The sequence below is a fragment of the Typopeltis vanoorti genome, chromosome 15 (assembly GCF_054136105.1).
Source record: "Typopeltis vanoorti isolate ZY-2024b chromosome 15, IOZ_Tvanoo_1.0, whole genome shotgun sequence".
NCBI lineage: Eukaryota > Metazoa > Arthropoda > Arachnida > Uropygi > Thelyphonidae > Typopeltis > Typopeltis vanoorti.
Genome location: NC_143563.1, coordinates 44,582,790 through 44,596,865, shown reverse-complemented (window position 1 = coordinate 44,596,865; position 14,076 = coordinate 44,582,790). Strand labels below are relative to the sequence as shown.

Genomic DNA, 14,076 nt, shown 5'->3' with positions numbered 1-14,076 from the left:
GGGCCTTGTAATTTCAAATTTAGATTATTCAAAGGACTAGTTATGTCTACTAAAAATGCTAAATCACTTTTCATCCTCCAATTCTTTAATAGGGACACCTTTAATGTCCAAGAAAATTTTCACTTCATCTTTAAGTTCATAAAATTGCTTGAGCATTTGAGCTCTGCTTAGCCACCTAACTTCATAATGGTACAATAAGTCCTCACATTCCGCTTTAAGATCTTGCAAAAATTCTTTGAATTCCCTGTTGTTCAATCCTTTACTTTTATCAAATTAATCAAATTATCAAATTTTATCAAACCTTTGTTTATCTTGAGTGCTTTGCACATAGATTTTCCATATGAATGAAGCAGTGGCACACAAAGTATTTGGGTTCAACTGACGTTTCAAGCGAAATCTTTTAATGCTGAATTGACCATTTTGAATAAATCTTCACCTTTAGTTGTCCCCTTCATTGATTTTAAAGCAAGAAATTCTCGTATATTGAAATCTGTAGTTATTCCCCGTATAAATATAGCCATTTGTGCAATATTTGACAGATCAGTAGTCTCATCGATGGCTAATGAGTAAAACACAAATTCTGCTGAATCTACTTTCAAAGAAGTTTGGATGTCATCAGCGATATCTTTAATATGGTCAAAAACAGTTCTTGATAGGCTAATATTTTTAAACAAACTCAGTTTTTCTGGACATAAAATCTCAACAGCAGTAAGGATGCAATCTTTCACAAACTCACCTTCATTATGGGTTTTAAGTTTTTTTAGCAATTTGTTCACACAACGCATAACTAGCTTGAGTTACAGATGGTCTTTCCTGAATAAGAAGAGATTGGCTTTTGATTATATTTTCTTTCAAAGTCACTATCTTGTCTAAACGTTCTGATCCTTTTAAATTTTCATATTTCTTATGCTTACTCAAATAATGTCGTTCAAGATTATATTTTTTGTAAACTGCAACATGTTTGTTACAAATAAGACAAATGCACTTGTCAATCCTTTATACACTTAATCTTTTCTTGGTTTATGACAAAATCCAAGACTTACATAAAACTTTATAGGAGATCATTTTGCAATTCAGAAAACTTGGTCAAAAAGTTCCTGAATGACTTGGCATGGTGCTCACTGTACCAAATCTAGCTAAAAAAACAGTTTTGCATATGATTGATTTCAGTGGAGATGCTAGTGTGGCCCATACAGATGATTCTAGCTTTATTTGCTAAGGTTCTGATAACAATGATACTGCTGAGAGGAGCAGTAGTATGATAGATGGTGGATGTACCTTCCAGCATGGGTGGATTTTCTGTAGACTGAAAAAGATGAGAATCCATTGGGTAGCCAGGTGACCAGCATGTCAAGGAAGGGCAAACAGATATTTATTCAATGGTGAAACAGATCTGTGAGTGTTGGGTGAGGTATGTTAAAAACGTTTTAGCTATATTCTGGGTTAAGGTGGACAGAGTTCAGTGTTATATTTGTGCACTTCATATCTTGATTGTCAGATATGATCTTCAAAGACACCATCATGGTTACTTTTGATATAGCCTCCCTATTCATTAATGTACCTCTAAAAGAAATTCAGAACTCATTCATACTCTCTATCCTACCCTTCCTTGACATCAGCCTTATTCACTTTTATCAGACTCTGGCTATTTCACCTGGCAGGGGAAAATCTACAAGCAGACTGAAGGCACAGTTATGGGCTCTCTCCTCTCCTTTCACCTCCCCTCTCTTGCAATCGTTTCCTTTCTTGGATCATTTTGAAAATATGCCCCTAAACTCTACCCTTCTCAAATCTACAATATGACTACACTATGTTGACGATGTGTTCTCCATTTGGCCACATGGTTCTGGTACTGAAAAAGAAAACAATAATCATCTGTCCTTCCTTTACATTCTAGTCACTCAGGTACCTAGTGAATCTTTATCCTTTTCGGTCTACAGAAAACCCACCCATACTGGAAGGAACAGCCACCATAAACAATCATATTCAGAACTCTTTTTTTAGCTAGAGGCATCCCTGTTTTACAAAATCAATAGAGCACGCTCTGTCCATCCCCAAAACCCAACCTCCCAAAAATTCCATTGACATACCCTACATCTGGAGTATCTCAGAAAAATTAGCATGCAATCTTCAAATATATAACATACAAACCTCATTCAGGCAATACCAAAAATTAGCTACCCTATCTACTCACCAAAAGATCCACTCCAGCATCTGGATCATCTTGGAGTCTACAGTATTCTTAGCTCCTTCAAAATGCTTTACTTTGGACAAACCTATAACCACTACTAATATCAATTTAGAAGAACACAGAAATACAAAATGTTATATTCAGCTAATAAAAATCAGGGAAAAGGAGTAGCTATAGTATTCAATACTGAATATGAGGATAATCTTCTTGAATGCAAGCAATATCAAGTAGAGTGATGTGAACAAATATCAGAATGGAGAACTTATTTGTGCCTATGGTCCTACAGAAGGTTCTACTAAGGTAGAAGTAGATGAATTTTTTGAGGCTTTACAGAAAGCAACTGACACAATGAAAAAGGAAAAGTTGGTCTTTGTTGGAGATCTCAACAGCAGAGCAGGAAATGATTGTGAGACATACAAAAGTATTTTGGGAAAATTTGGAGAAAAGAACAAAGCTAATAATAATGGCAAATATCTGTTGGATTTCTGCTCAGGACATGGACTGGTTATTACTAACACCATGTTCCAACATAAAAATGTGAACAAATTCACATGGAGAGAAGAGGCTAGGAATAAGAAAAGTCTCATTGACTATGTTATTGTTGATAGTGATGTTTTCTGTACAGAGTGTACAGAGGATTTGAAATTGGAAGTGATCACCATTTATTCTTGAGCAGGATAAAATTGAATTTCATTTTGAAAAGAAGAGCATGTAAGAAAGTTTTAAAGGAAATCAAAGTTGAGCAGCTCTTAGATGTGAACTGTAGACTAAAATGCACAAGCTTTATTCAAGAAAAAATTAAAGAGTTTCAGAACAGGAACCAAACCTTGGTGAATCAGTGGCAAGCCAGAAGAAAACACTGACTGTTTCAGCCAAAGCATGTGGTGGTGAGGTTGTCTGCAAGGATAGAAAAATCAGAAGTCTATGGTGGATAGGAAGTTAAAGAGGCAGTGAAGGAAAAGAAGAACCATTTCGAAGTTCCTTAAGAATAAGTCAGCTTGTGCTCTTAGAGACCACACAGACAAATGTAAGAAAGCTAAACACTGTTTAAAACAAGCTAAAAAAAAGTCATGGGAAGACTTTCGTAAGAACATAGAAAATAAATTCAGGAAGACAGCAAAATATTCTGGAGGCTGTTGAAAAAGCTAAGAAATGCAGGAAAAAATGCTGTAAAAGGAATTAAAGATGACGTGAAAACTGGAGATAAAGATATCCTTGATGTATGGAGTAAGTACTTTGAAATATTGCTAAATGAATCTAGCAGTGACAGCATAATGGTAAAAAACACTCAACAGACATGCAATCAGAAATACATATCCATACATGAAGTAGAAAAAGCATCAAAAGCCTGAAATGTGGAAAGGCAACTGGTCGACCAGAAATGATTCGTTTATGGAGGTATAAAAGTCTTACAGTGTCTGCACTGCACAGTTCAGAAGGCCTGGAGAGAGGGATGAATTCCAGATGATTGGAGTAGAGCTCTCATAGTACACATATATAAAAAGGGAAATAAAACTGAATGTGAGAATTACAGAGGTATTTCTCTGTTGAGTGTTCCTAGCAAGATTTATGCAAGTATTCTTGAGAAATGGTTCAGAAGGATTGTGGAATGGAAGCTTGGTGAAGAACAAGCTGGATTTAGGCCAAATAGAATCTGTCAGGATCAGATTTTCAGTTATGACAAATAGTTGAGAAAGCATGGGAATATGCCAGCCAGGCTGGCCGAGTGGTTAGCATATCCGCTCTCCAGCCAAAAGGCTGTGCATTCGAACCCCGCCGTGGGTATGGATGTTTGTTATTGTATTTGGAAATAGTAGTGATGGTTGGCAGTAGATGGCACTGGTGTAGTTGCAGTCAGTTGGTGGAGTGAGTGGCAGAGACAGAGCTGTAGAGCGGGTACCCTCTCTCGATGAGTCTTTGGACTCCCTGGAGGTGTCTAATAATAATAATAATAATAATATAATAATAATAATATATAACAAAGATCTGTATTTAAGTTTTGTAGATCTAAAAGGTGACAAGGTGACAAGAGAGAAGCTATTCAAAATGCTACAGTTGTATGGTGTCAATAGAGCATTATATAAAGCAATACTTAGTCTCTATTTGAGTTGTAAGTCAGCAGTTAGCATTGAAGGAAGTACAAGAAGATGGTTTGATATTAAATCTGGTGTGAGACAAGGATGTACATTATCCCCTCTGTTATTCATTATCTATATGGATCACATTATGAAGGAAAGTGGTATTAAACCTGATATCAAAATTGGAGATGTTACTGAGAATTGATGTTATTGAGAATGTTAACTATGCATATGATGTTATACTTTTAAATAAATTCAGTACGTTTGCAAGATTCTCGGACTAAATTGAATAACTGTTGTAATAAATGTGGTATAAAAATCAGCAATAACAACAAAGACAATGAAAATAAGCAGAAACATTGAAAATAGCACATGCATTGTGAATGGAGAATATACAAAACAAGTAAAACATTTTAGCTACTTAGACACAATTTTTAGTTAAGATAGTAAAAGTAAATTAAATATGGAGATCCTATCCTATCCTTCTCATCTGTCCTAGGACAGGTTGAGTCTCAATCCTAATGAGGGGTTACTGCCGTATTAATGCAGCCAGTTTGCCACTTCTCTAATGCATCCTCTAAGGGTGATATTCATCATCACTGTAATCCGTGTGTGTTCACGGAGCTGGTTTGCCTGCTTGAGGGATGAAAAACCCCAGATAAACTGGGGGGGGAGAAACCCTGCTATCCATGCCCAAGACTGGCTATGGCTGAGGAGGATCCTTGAACTCCTCATGTCGTCGATGGGAATCGAACCTAGGACACTCCTTCCCCAGGCATATGGTTGCGAAGTGCATAGCCACTAGGCTAACCGCACAGACAATATGAAAATAGACAACGGAATTAACAAAGCCAGTATGGTAGGAAGTCAACTAAATAAATTTATATGGAATAAGAGAGAAATCAGTTCAAAATACTAAATTAGCTGTATACAAGACAGTGTTCAAACCAATTTTAACTTATGGATCTGAGAGCTGGGTTAGAAATAAAACACTTTACCACAGATATTAGAGTCCTGAGAAAGAATAGGGGTTTGAACAGATGGCATCAATGGAAATATCATATTAAAAATGAGGCTATATGAAAGAACTTGACATTGTTAGCATTCAGGAATGTGTTAGCAGAGCTAATATCAGGTGGTATGGTTACTTAAACAGAATGGAGAGGAAAGATTAGCAAAAAAAAAAAGAGTTTTTTTGCCATGTTGGCAGGAAAAAGACTCAGATGTAGGTTGATTGATACAGTAAAAAGTGTCTTAGAAGACAGAAATATTAGTACTGATAATGTTGGAGTCTTGACAGATAACAGATTGATTTGATGGAAAATTGTTGATAAGATGTTAGTAATGATGTAAGTTTTTCATGTAGTACTATCATAATATCCTGTACACCCCTTGAGGGTACATTTCAGGAATTTGATGATGATGATGAAGAACACAGAACTATATATATATATACCATGCCATGGATACAACTCATTAGATCCAATGGATGAAAACCTCCTTCTTTTACAGAAGCAGATTCAAATCGGAGGTTCTATTTTTGGAATCTCCCACAGCTCTATAACATTCTTGTAATTTAAAGATATCTGGCTGCATCACACTTATCAAAAATCTGGGAGAAACTTATTTTTAAACTTTCCTCAATATTCCATTACAACACCCAGAGAGGGTACAAGTTAGGAGCCTGCCATTCACAATCGGTTTGTGTGTGCCTTCCTGTTGGTGTGTCTATGTGCATAAACTTAGTTTATTTCTTTATGCTCGTGTAGATGCCTTGGTGACCAAGGCAAAATATAGACTTAATAATCTAATAGCTAATAATTAGTTAATTATTACCTTTAGATGCATTGATAATCAACATTCAAGCATTCATTCCAAATCAATATATAGCTTATACTTGAACTTTAAGTTAGCAGAAGTTAGAAGTGGAGAAAGCACAAGATAATTCAATATTAACTCACATGTAAAGTAAGACTACATCAGGTTTACTGTTGCTCATCATCCATATGAATCATATGATAGTAAACCAACATCAAAACTGGAGATATTACATTCTAATCTTTATTCATGTGTTATCATTTGAAATAATTCTTCTAACCCATCAAGAGTCTTGAAACAAATTAAATAACTGCTGGGACAAATTTCGTATAAGATAGTTATTGTAGTCTGCAAGTGCAACTTCTTGCAATAAGTCATTGGAGTACAAGCAGGCTTGGAATTAATATTAATACTAATAAACTATGATAGCAAGAAAAGAGCTTCATTCTCAATAAAAAACCTACAGACCAGGTAAAACATTAAAGAGTTATTCTGGTAAAATTTTAAATGAAATATGGAAATAGACAATAGGATAAGCAAGACTGGTATGGTGGGAAGCACGTGAAATAAAATTGAACGAGATAAAAATTAGCCTAAACACCAAATTAGCAACATACAACACAATATGTTAATAATTTGTAGAAGAACAACTACAGGAGTAGTTTGCTTTGCCACAGTGAATTTTCTTTAGAATACCTATATTGATTTGGTCATAACTTTTTAATAGTTTGTTATTATTGTCAGTATTCAAGAATCAGTAGCCATGGGTATCATAATCTAGAAGCACTATTCTAAACATGAAACCTTTTCAAATTACTGCAGAGTAATGATCTCATTCTGGCCAATGAAATTCATCTACCAGTAGTTTTCTATTCTTTTCAATTATTACCTAATAGTAATTTAATCAATATATCAGATTAAGGAAGCAAAATAACTTGCTTCCTTAATTAAAATTAATTTAATTTAATCTTTAATTATTATGTATTCAACTGAAATGAAATATTTTCCTTTACTCACCTAGCAAGAGCCATCATTTTTCCAATTTTAAAATTTCGTCCTGTTTGACCAACAAAATTAATCACATTCTCTCCTTCATACCAAAATGCATTATTTAAAATCCTGCAATTAAAAAAATAATTAAAAGTTAATAATAAATGCATGGGTTTGTTGAAAAAAAAAAAAAAGAAAAAGTAAAGCTCTCTTTTCTTATTCTAATACAAGGGTTGTAAATAAAGTAATGGCAACATGTGCACAAAATGTAAAATATGTTAAAGATACCAAGCAATTTTATAAGCTAGGTTTTAATCCTTTTTCCCAAGTAAGCACACAGATAAGTAAGTCAAGTTTGCGCCTGAATGTAGTTCAAGTCTGAGGCAACCGTAGTAAAGGTGGAGTAAGCTCTGATCACTTTCCTTAGTATTTCCCCCTAATGCAAAGCACATCCCCTTATGGAGATGTATGATGCTGTGCATTAAAGGCAAGGGCCGCTACTCAGACCGGTTTCGACCTTTATTGAGGTCTCATCAGTGGGAGCCAAACCAAAAAATGCCAAGGTTGAAGTAATGCAGAGCTTATAAATTTTACCTAAACAAGTTGCCACAAGGTGCTTTGACTTTATTAAATAAAAATCTCAGGATGAGAGTAAGATGTAGAAAGTTTTTTAACTTGGATATACTATGTTAAAGACATCAAGCAATTTTATAAGCTAGGTTTTAATCCTTTTTCCCAAGTAAGCAAAGAGACACTACGTTCAGGTGCAAACTTGATTTACTTGTCTGTTTGCTTACTTGGGAAAAAGGATTAAAACCTAGCTTATAAAATTGCTTGGTATCTTTAACATAGTATATCCAAGTTAAAAAACTTTCTACATCTTACTCTCATCCTGAGATTTTTATTTAATAAAGTCAAAGCACCTTGTGGCAACTTGTTTAGGTAAAATTTATAAGCTCTGCATTACTTCAACCTTGGCATTTTTTGGTTTGGCTCCCACTGATGAGACCTCAATAAAGGTCGAAACGGGTCTGGGTAGTGGCCCTTGCCTTTAATGTATAGCATCATACATCTCCGTAAGGGGATATGCTTTGCATTAGGGGGAAATACTAAGGAAAGTGATCAGAACTTACTCCACCTTTACTACAGTTGCCTCAGACATGAAGTACATTCAGGTGCAAACCTGACATGTCTGTTTGCTTATTTGGAAAAAAGGATTAAAACCTAGCTTATAAAATTGCTTGGTATCTTTAACATAGTATACCCAAGTTAAAAAACTTTCTACAAAATGTAAAATAGTTTATTTATCAAGTCTATACAATTACATCTCTTCAATATAATATCCTGCTATGTTCTGCACCTGTTTCTAAATTTGTGGTAGCAACTGGATACCATCAGCAGAGTACTGCCTGCTGATATCAGTGATAGTGTGACCTATTGCTCGAAGAACCACTTGCACATCATGAAACTGCAGACCTCTGAGGGGGTTCTTTCATTTTGGGGAACAATTCAAAGTTGTAAGGACTCATAACCGGTGAATACAGAGGATGTTCCAATAGTTCCCATTGATACCTGTCCAACATCTCTATCACTAATTGTGACACATGACATTGTGCATTGTTGTGCAACAAATATGGTGGAGAATGCATGAAAAAATGTGATCACTTTCTCCTTAAAGTTGGACTTAAATGGTGCTCCAGAAATCGTAGATAGTATTGTGCATTAACAGTTTTCCCTTAAGGCACAGTATGATGATGAATGACACCTTGAACATTGTAAGTGACTATCAGCATGACTTTAACTTATGGAATTTTTCAATTTATGGAGGGTGGGGAAAGGACAAGAGGACATCCTTGGAAGCTGAGAATCAAGGCTGCCAAGAAGGGTGTGAGAGCTAGATTTTCCTCTCAGAGGGTGGGTTGTCATTGGATGTTGTGAGTGTAAGCAGTGTGAAAGAATTCAAGAATAAGTATGATAGCTGGTGTGTGTGTAGTATGTGGCCTCCCTCAATGAGTCTCTGACTCCCTGGAGGGCTCTCAATAATAATTAATAAAACCTGATCAAGGCCGCCAAGAAGGGTGTGAGAGCTAGATTTTCCTCTCAGAGGGTGGGTTGTCATTGGATGTTGTGAGTGCAAGCAGTGTGAAAGAATTCAAGAATAAGTATGATAGCTGGTGTGTGTGTGTGTAGTATGTTCAAAAAAACACTTCGCCCTCCCTCAATGAGGGCGAAGTGTTTTTTTGAACAGAATGATCCTGAATGGTGCCATTCGTTGCATTGTCTCTTCAGTTCAGGTTCAAAAGCCCTTACCCAAGTTTCATCAATGGCTACAATATGATTCAGGAATGCATCCCTTCATTTTCATATCATTCCAAATGGAGGCCAGCAACCATGAACCTGTGCAATTTTTGCATCTCAGTCAAGTGATATGGACCCAACGAGCTGAAATTTTGCACGTACTGAGCCTCTCTTTTAGGATGCATCAAACACTTTGGTGGTTTATCCCAGTTTCCTGGGATAAACCAACTGGCATACAGTCCATCGCTGATCCACTGCGAGGAGTTCTTGAACAAGCTCAACATATGCATTTGAAATAACTGCACAGCAATTATCATCTGGGTGATCTCACCCTGAACGAAATGCACTGACCAATCTTGCGACAGTCCAGTACAATAGGGTATTGTCACCACAGGTTCTGTTATCGTGACTCTAAGGTCATGATAACAGTTTCATGTCATACAACCTGGGCCTTGATCCAGGATCATTGTTCTAATATTGTGAACATACCTCAAAGCGCTACACACTGAGCATTGACTTTACCCCACTTCTCCACACAAGGACACTTGTCAGAATGGGCTGCGTCACCTTGTGCACATGTACAGTACACACAACTAGCTACTCTATCTGTCAAGAGTAACATTTAAGTTACCAACTACATCTCCTGACAGTGTTGCCACTACTTTATTTACAATCCTCATATATATATATATATATATATATATATTGTTGAAATTAGGATTTACTCGGGGTGTATACATTTATAAAACTAAATTTAACTGACTAGAACCCGAGAAAGTATAACAAAAACCTTTAATACATCACAACTAGTTTCATCGGTGCTCCGACTTCTTCAGGTGAGAAATAAAAACATAAGATATAAAATAACACGGTAAAAAATGAACTTTACAGCTTAATAAAAAGCAGAATAATAACAGTCATATTTGAATAGGTGACCGCGTGCTACCGTTGGCATGAGTAGAATGTGTGCGACAGCTAATTTTTGAGCGCCAGTACTGGATTACTGCGCTATGGGAATCAGGTAGATTGTAGCTAAGATTATTGTTTAAATGTGAAGGGTCCAGAACTATTTCTTTTGATTCGATTATTCTTCTTTCTAATTCATCCTTGCAAATATATAAATTAAGTGCGTTCCCAATCAACTTGATGTGGCTGTTCTTCAAGGTTAGAGTTTGCCGAGAAAAGGACATCACTGGAAAGGGCGCTCGCTCGTGCTCTACTGTAGGAGATGTCACGTCTATGTTCCTCAAGACGAAGTGAAACAGATTTGTCTGTCTGGCCAAAATAAGGTCGACCACAGTTGCACAAAACTTTATAAACACCAGGAAAATGCAGATGGTTGTGTTTTGGTTTTGGTCGACTCAGAAAAGAACGAAGTTTTGGCAGCGTAGTATAGTCGGCCTTTATGTTGAATTTTTTCAGAATCTTAGCTAGTTTTGGGGTAAGAGTGCTGATAAAAGGTAACTGTATATGAGTGATAGGGTTGGAGTCATCTTCTTGTCGAGGATGTTGGCGTGGTCTCAAACGTTTAGTGATGTTACGAGACGAATATCCATTATTTAAGAAGGTGTTTTTCAGGAAGTTAAGCTCTGTTTGAAGGTCTTCTTCTGTGGAAATGAGACATCTTGCTCGATGGGCGAGGGTGGAGTAAATTAAACATTTAGTTGGCAATTCTTCTTCCTTCATCAAAAACTCTGAAGATTTCGTCTCAAAAATAAAAAATTTGAATCTTTTAGACTCGGACAGAATGGTGAGTTTTGACATCGTATCTCTGTTTACGAATGTTCCTACAGATGAAGTTCTAAGTCTTCTTAAGGACAAGGTTTCTAAAAAAGTGTTCGCTCTTCTAACTCACTGCATCAATTCCGGCTATTTCTGCTACGAAGAGAAAATATACAAACAAACTAGCGGTTTAGCTATGGGCAGCCCTCTATCTCCAGTCTTAGCTAACTTTTTTCTAGAAGATTTTGAAGAGAAAGCTATTTCCTCAGCTACTTTGAAACCTAAACTGTGGTTACGTTACATTGATGACGTCTTCCTTATTTGGGGACATAGTTTAGAGGAACTGCAAAACTTCCTAAACCATTTAAATAACCAACATCAAAACATTAAATTCACATCTGAACTGGAGATTAACGGCGTTCTCCCCTTCTTGGATCTGAAGATCAGTAGATTTCCTGACTGTCTTAAATTTTCAATTTTTCGAAAAACCACCCACACTGATAGATATTTACATGGTTCTTCTCATCACTTCCCACCTCAGAAACTGGGCATCATCTCCACCCTCGCCCATCGAGCAAGATGTCTCATTTCCACAGAAGAAGACCTTCAAACAGAGCTTAACTTCCTGAAAAACAACTTCTTAAATAATGGATATTCGTCTCGTAACATCACTAAACGTTTGAGACCACGCCAACATCCTCGACAAGAAGATGACTCCAACCCTATCACTCATATACAGTTACCTTTTATCAGCACTCTTACCCCAAAACTAGCTAAGATTCTGAAAAAATTCAACATAAAGGCCGACTATACTACGCTGCCAAAACTTCGTTCTTTTCTGAGTCGACCAAAACCAAAACACAACCATCTGCATTTTCCTGGTGTTTATAAAGTTTTGTGCAACTGTGGTCGACCTTATTTTGGCCAGACAGACAAATCTGTTTCACTTCGTCTTGAGGAACATAGACGTGACATCTCCTACAGTAGAGCACGAGCGAGCGCCCTTTCCAGTCATGTCCTTTTCTCGGCAAACTCTAACCTTGAAGAACAGCCACATCAAGTTGATTGGGAACGCACTACTAATTTATATATTTGCAAGGATGAATTAGAAAGAAGAATAATCGAATCAAAAGAAATAGTTCTGGACCCTTCACATTTAAACAATAATCTTAGCTACAATCTACCTGATTCCCATAGCGCAGTAATCCAGTACTGGCGCTCAAAAATTAGCTGTCGCACACATTCTACTCATGCCAACGGTAGCACGCGGTCACCTATTCAAATATGACTGTTATTATTCTGCTTTTTATTAAGCTGTAAAGTTCATTTTTTACCGTGTTATTTTATATCTTATGTTTTTATTTCTCACCTGAAGAAGTCGGAGCACCGATGAAACTAGTTGTGATGTATTAAAGGTTTTTGTTATACTTTCTCGGGTTCTAGTCAGTTAAATTTAGTTTTATAAATATATATATATATATATATATATATAATTAATAAATGCTTCATGGGTAGTAGTAGTAGTATTTATTTACATTGCTGATTGAGTGGAGAGTGTCTCCTTTCCAAATACTGACTGGATTATCAAATCAAATCAAATCATTATCAAATCCAGATAATGATCTGGGATTTGAATCCCACTGTGATGTGGATGCTTGTGAATATCTTTATATACTAGATAATATTCATTGTTTAATATCAGAAAAGCCTACAGTGGCCTAATGAACAAATGAGGATGGATTGGCAATTTGGAACTAACTAACCTGGGAATATTCCCTGAATTTTGAATAAGCTCATATTATAGGACTCTGGCTGGCGCAGCAATAAAAAATAAATTTGCCAGTGTCCGAAAAGGAAGCATTCTTAGGTGAAGTTAAGTAAGGTATTCTTAAGGAAGTATATTAGCATATATCATTAACGAAAAGTATAAAGAAAGTAAAAAAAGATATAACAATAGCGCAGCGAGTAGGATTTTAGATGAGTAAGGTTTTTGAGTAAGTAAGAAGATAAATAAATACAAGTGAATAAGATAGTAATAAAGATAGAAAAAAGTTAGTAATAAAACCAATGAGTATAAAGGGAAAAAAATGAATATAAGAATAAAAATAAATATAGAGTAGAGAAAAAAACACTATTAACACTGTCACGTTAGGCAATGTAAAAAGAGAAGGAGAAGAGCCAAAAAAAGTGGAAAACCTGATCTGGAATCAGAGACAGCATCAGCCACTTCAGTCTCAATAAACAAGGCAGCAGTTGTGGTATTTCAGAGTGCTTCACAAGAAATCTTTGTTACCTGCATCCATCTTGAAGGAAAGATGATTAACAGATCAGATTTAAAATATTAAGGATTAGGATCCAAAAATGTGCTGTCACAAGTTACAAAAAAAGTATCAAGAAGGTAATGTGTATGACAGTTTTTCATAACTGCTCTAGTTTCAATGTAAAATACTTCTCATTACTTTAGGACCAAATGATACAATTCAAATATATTTAAGAAATGGTTTTTGTTTCATATATATATATATATATATATATATACACACACACACACACATACATACACAGCTGATCCTTGAACAACACGAAGATTAGGGATGCCGATCCCCCCCTCCCCCCCAAGCAGTTTGAAAATCCGCATATATCTTTTGACTCTCCAAAAACTTAACTACTAAGAGCCTACTGTTAACCGGAAGCCTTACCGATAACATAAACAGTTGATTAATACATATTTTGTATGTTATATGTATTATATGCTGTATTCTTATAATAAAGTAAGCTAGAGAAAAGAAAATGTTATTAAGAAAATCATAAGGAAGTGAAAATACATTTCCAGAAATGTATTGTATTTATCGATACCGTAAATTTATGTCGTCTGTTTAAAAGATGAATTGTCTGTCTGTCAGTACCTACATCAATATTGTCTTATATGATACAAAACACTGTAGATATTATACGCATTACTAACACTAGACATCAAAA

The 14,076-nt window shown here is 35.8% G+C and overlaps 1 protein-coding gene across 1 annotated transcript in view; it reads right to left on the bottom strand.

Moving 5' to 3' along the window:
• The window catches only part of TyrRS-m (Tyrosine--tRNA ligase, mitochondrial), a 116,497-nt gene that overhangs the window by 76,850 nt on the left and 25,571 nt on the right, over positions 1-14,076 (bottom strand). The window contains exon 5 of the mRNA XM_090405237.1: positions 7,105-7,206. Within this exon, the coding sequence (XP_090261363.1) occupies positions 7,105-7,206 (102 nt within the window). The remainder of the gene's footprint in view (positions 1-7,104; positions 7,207-14,076) is intronic.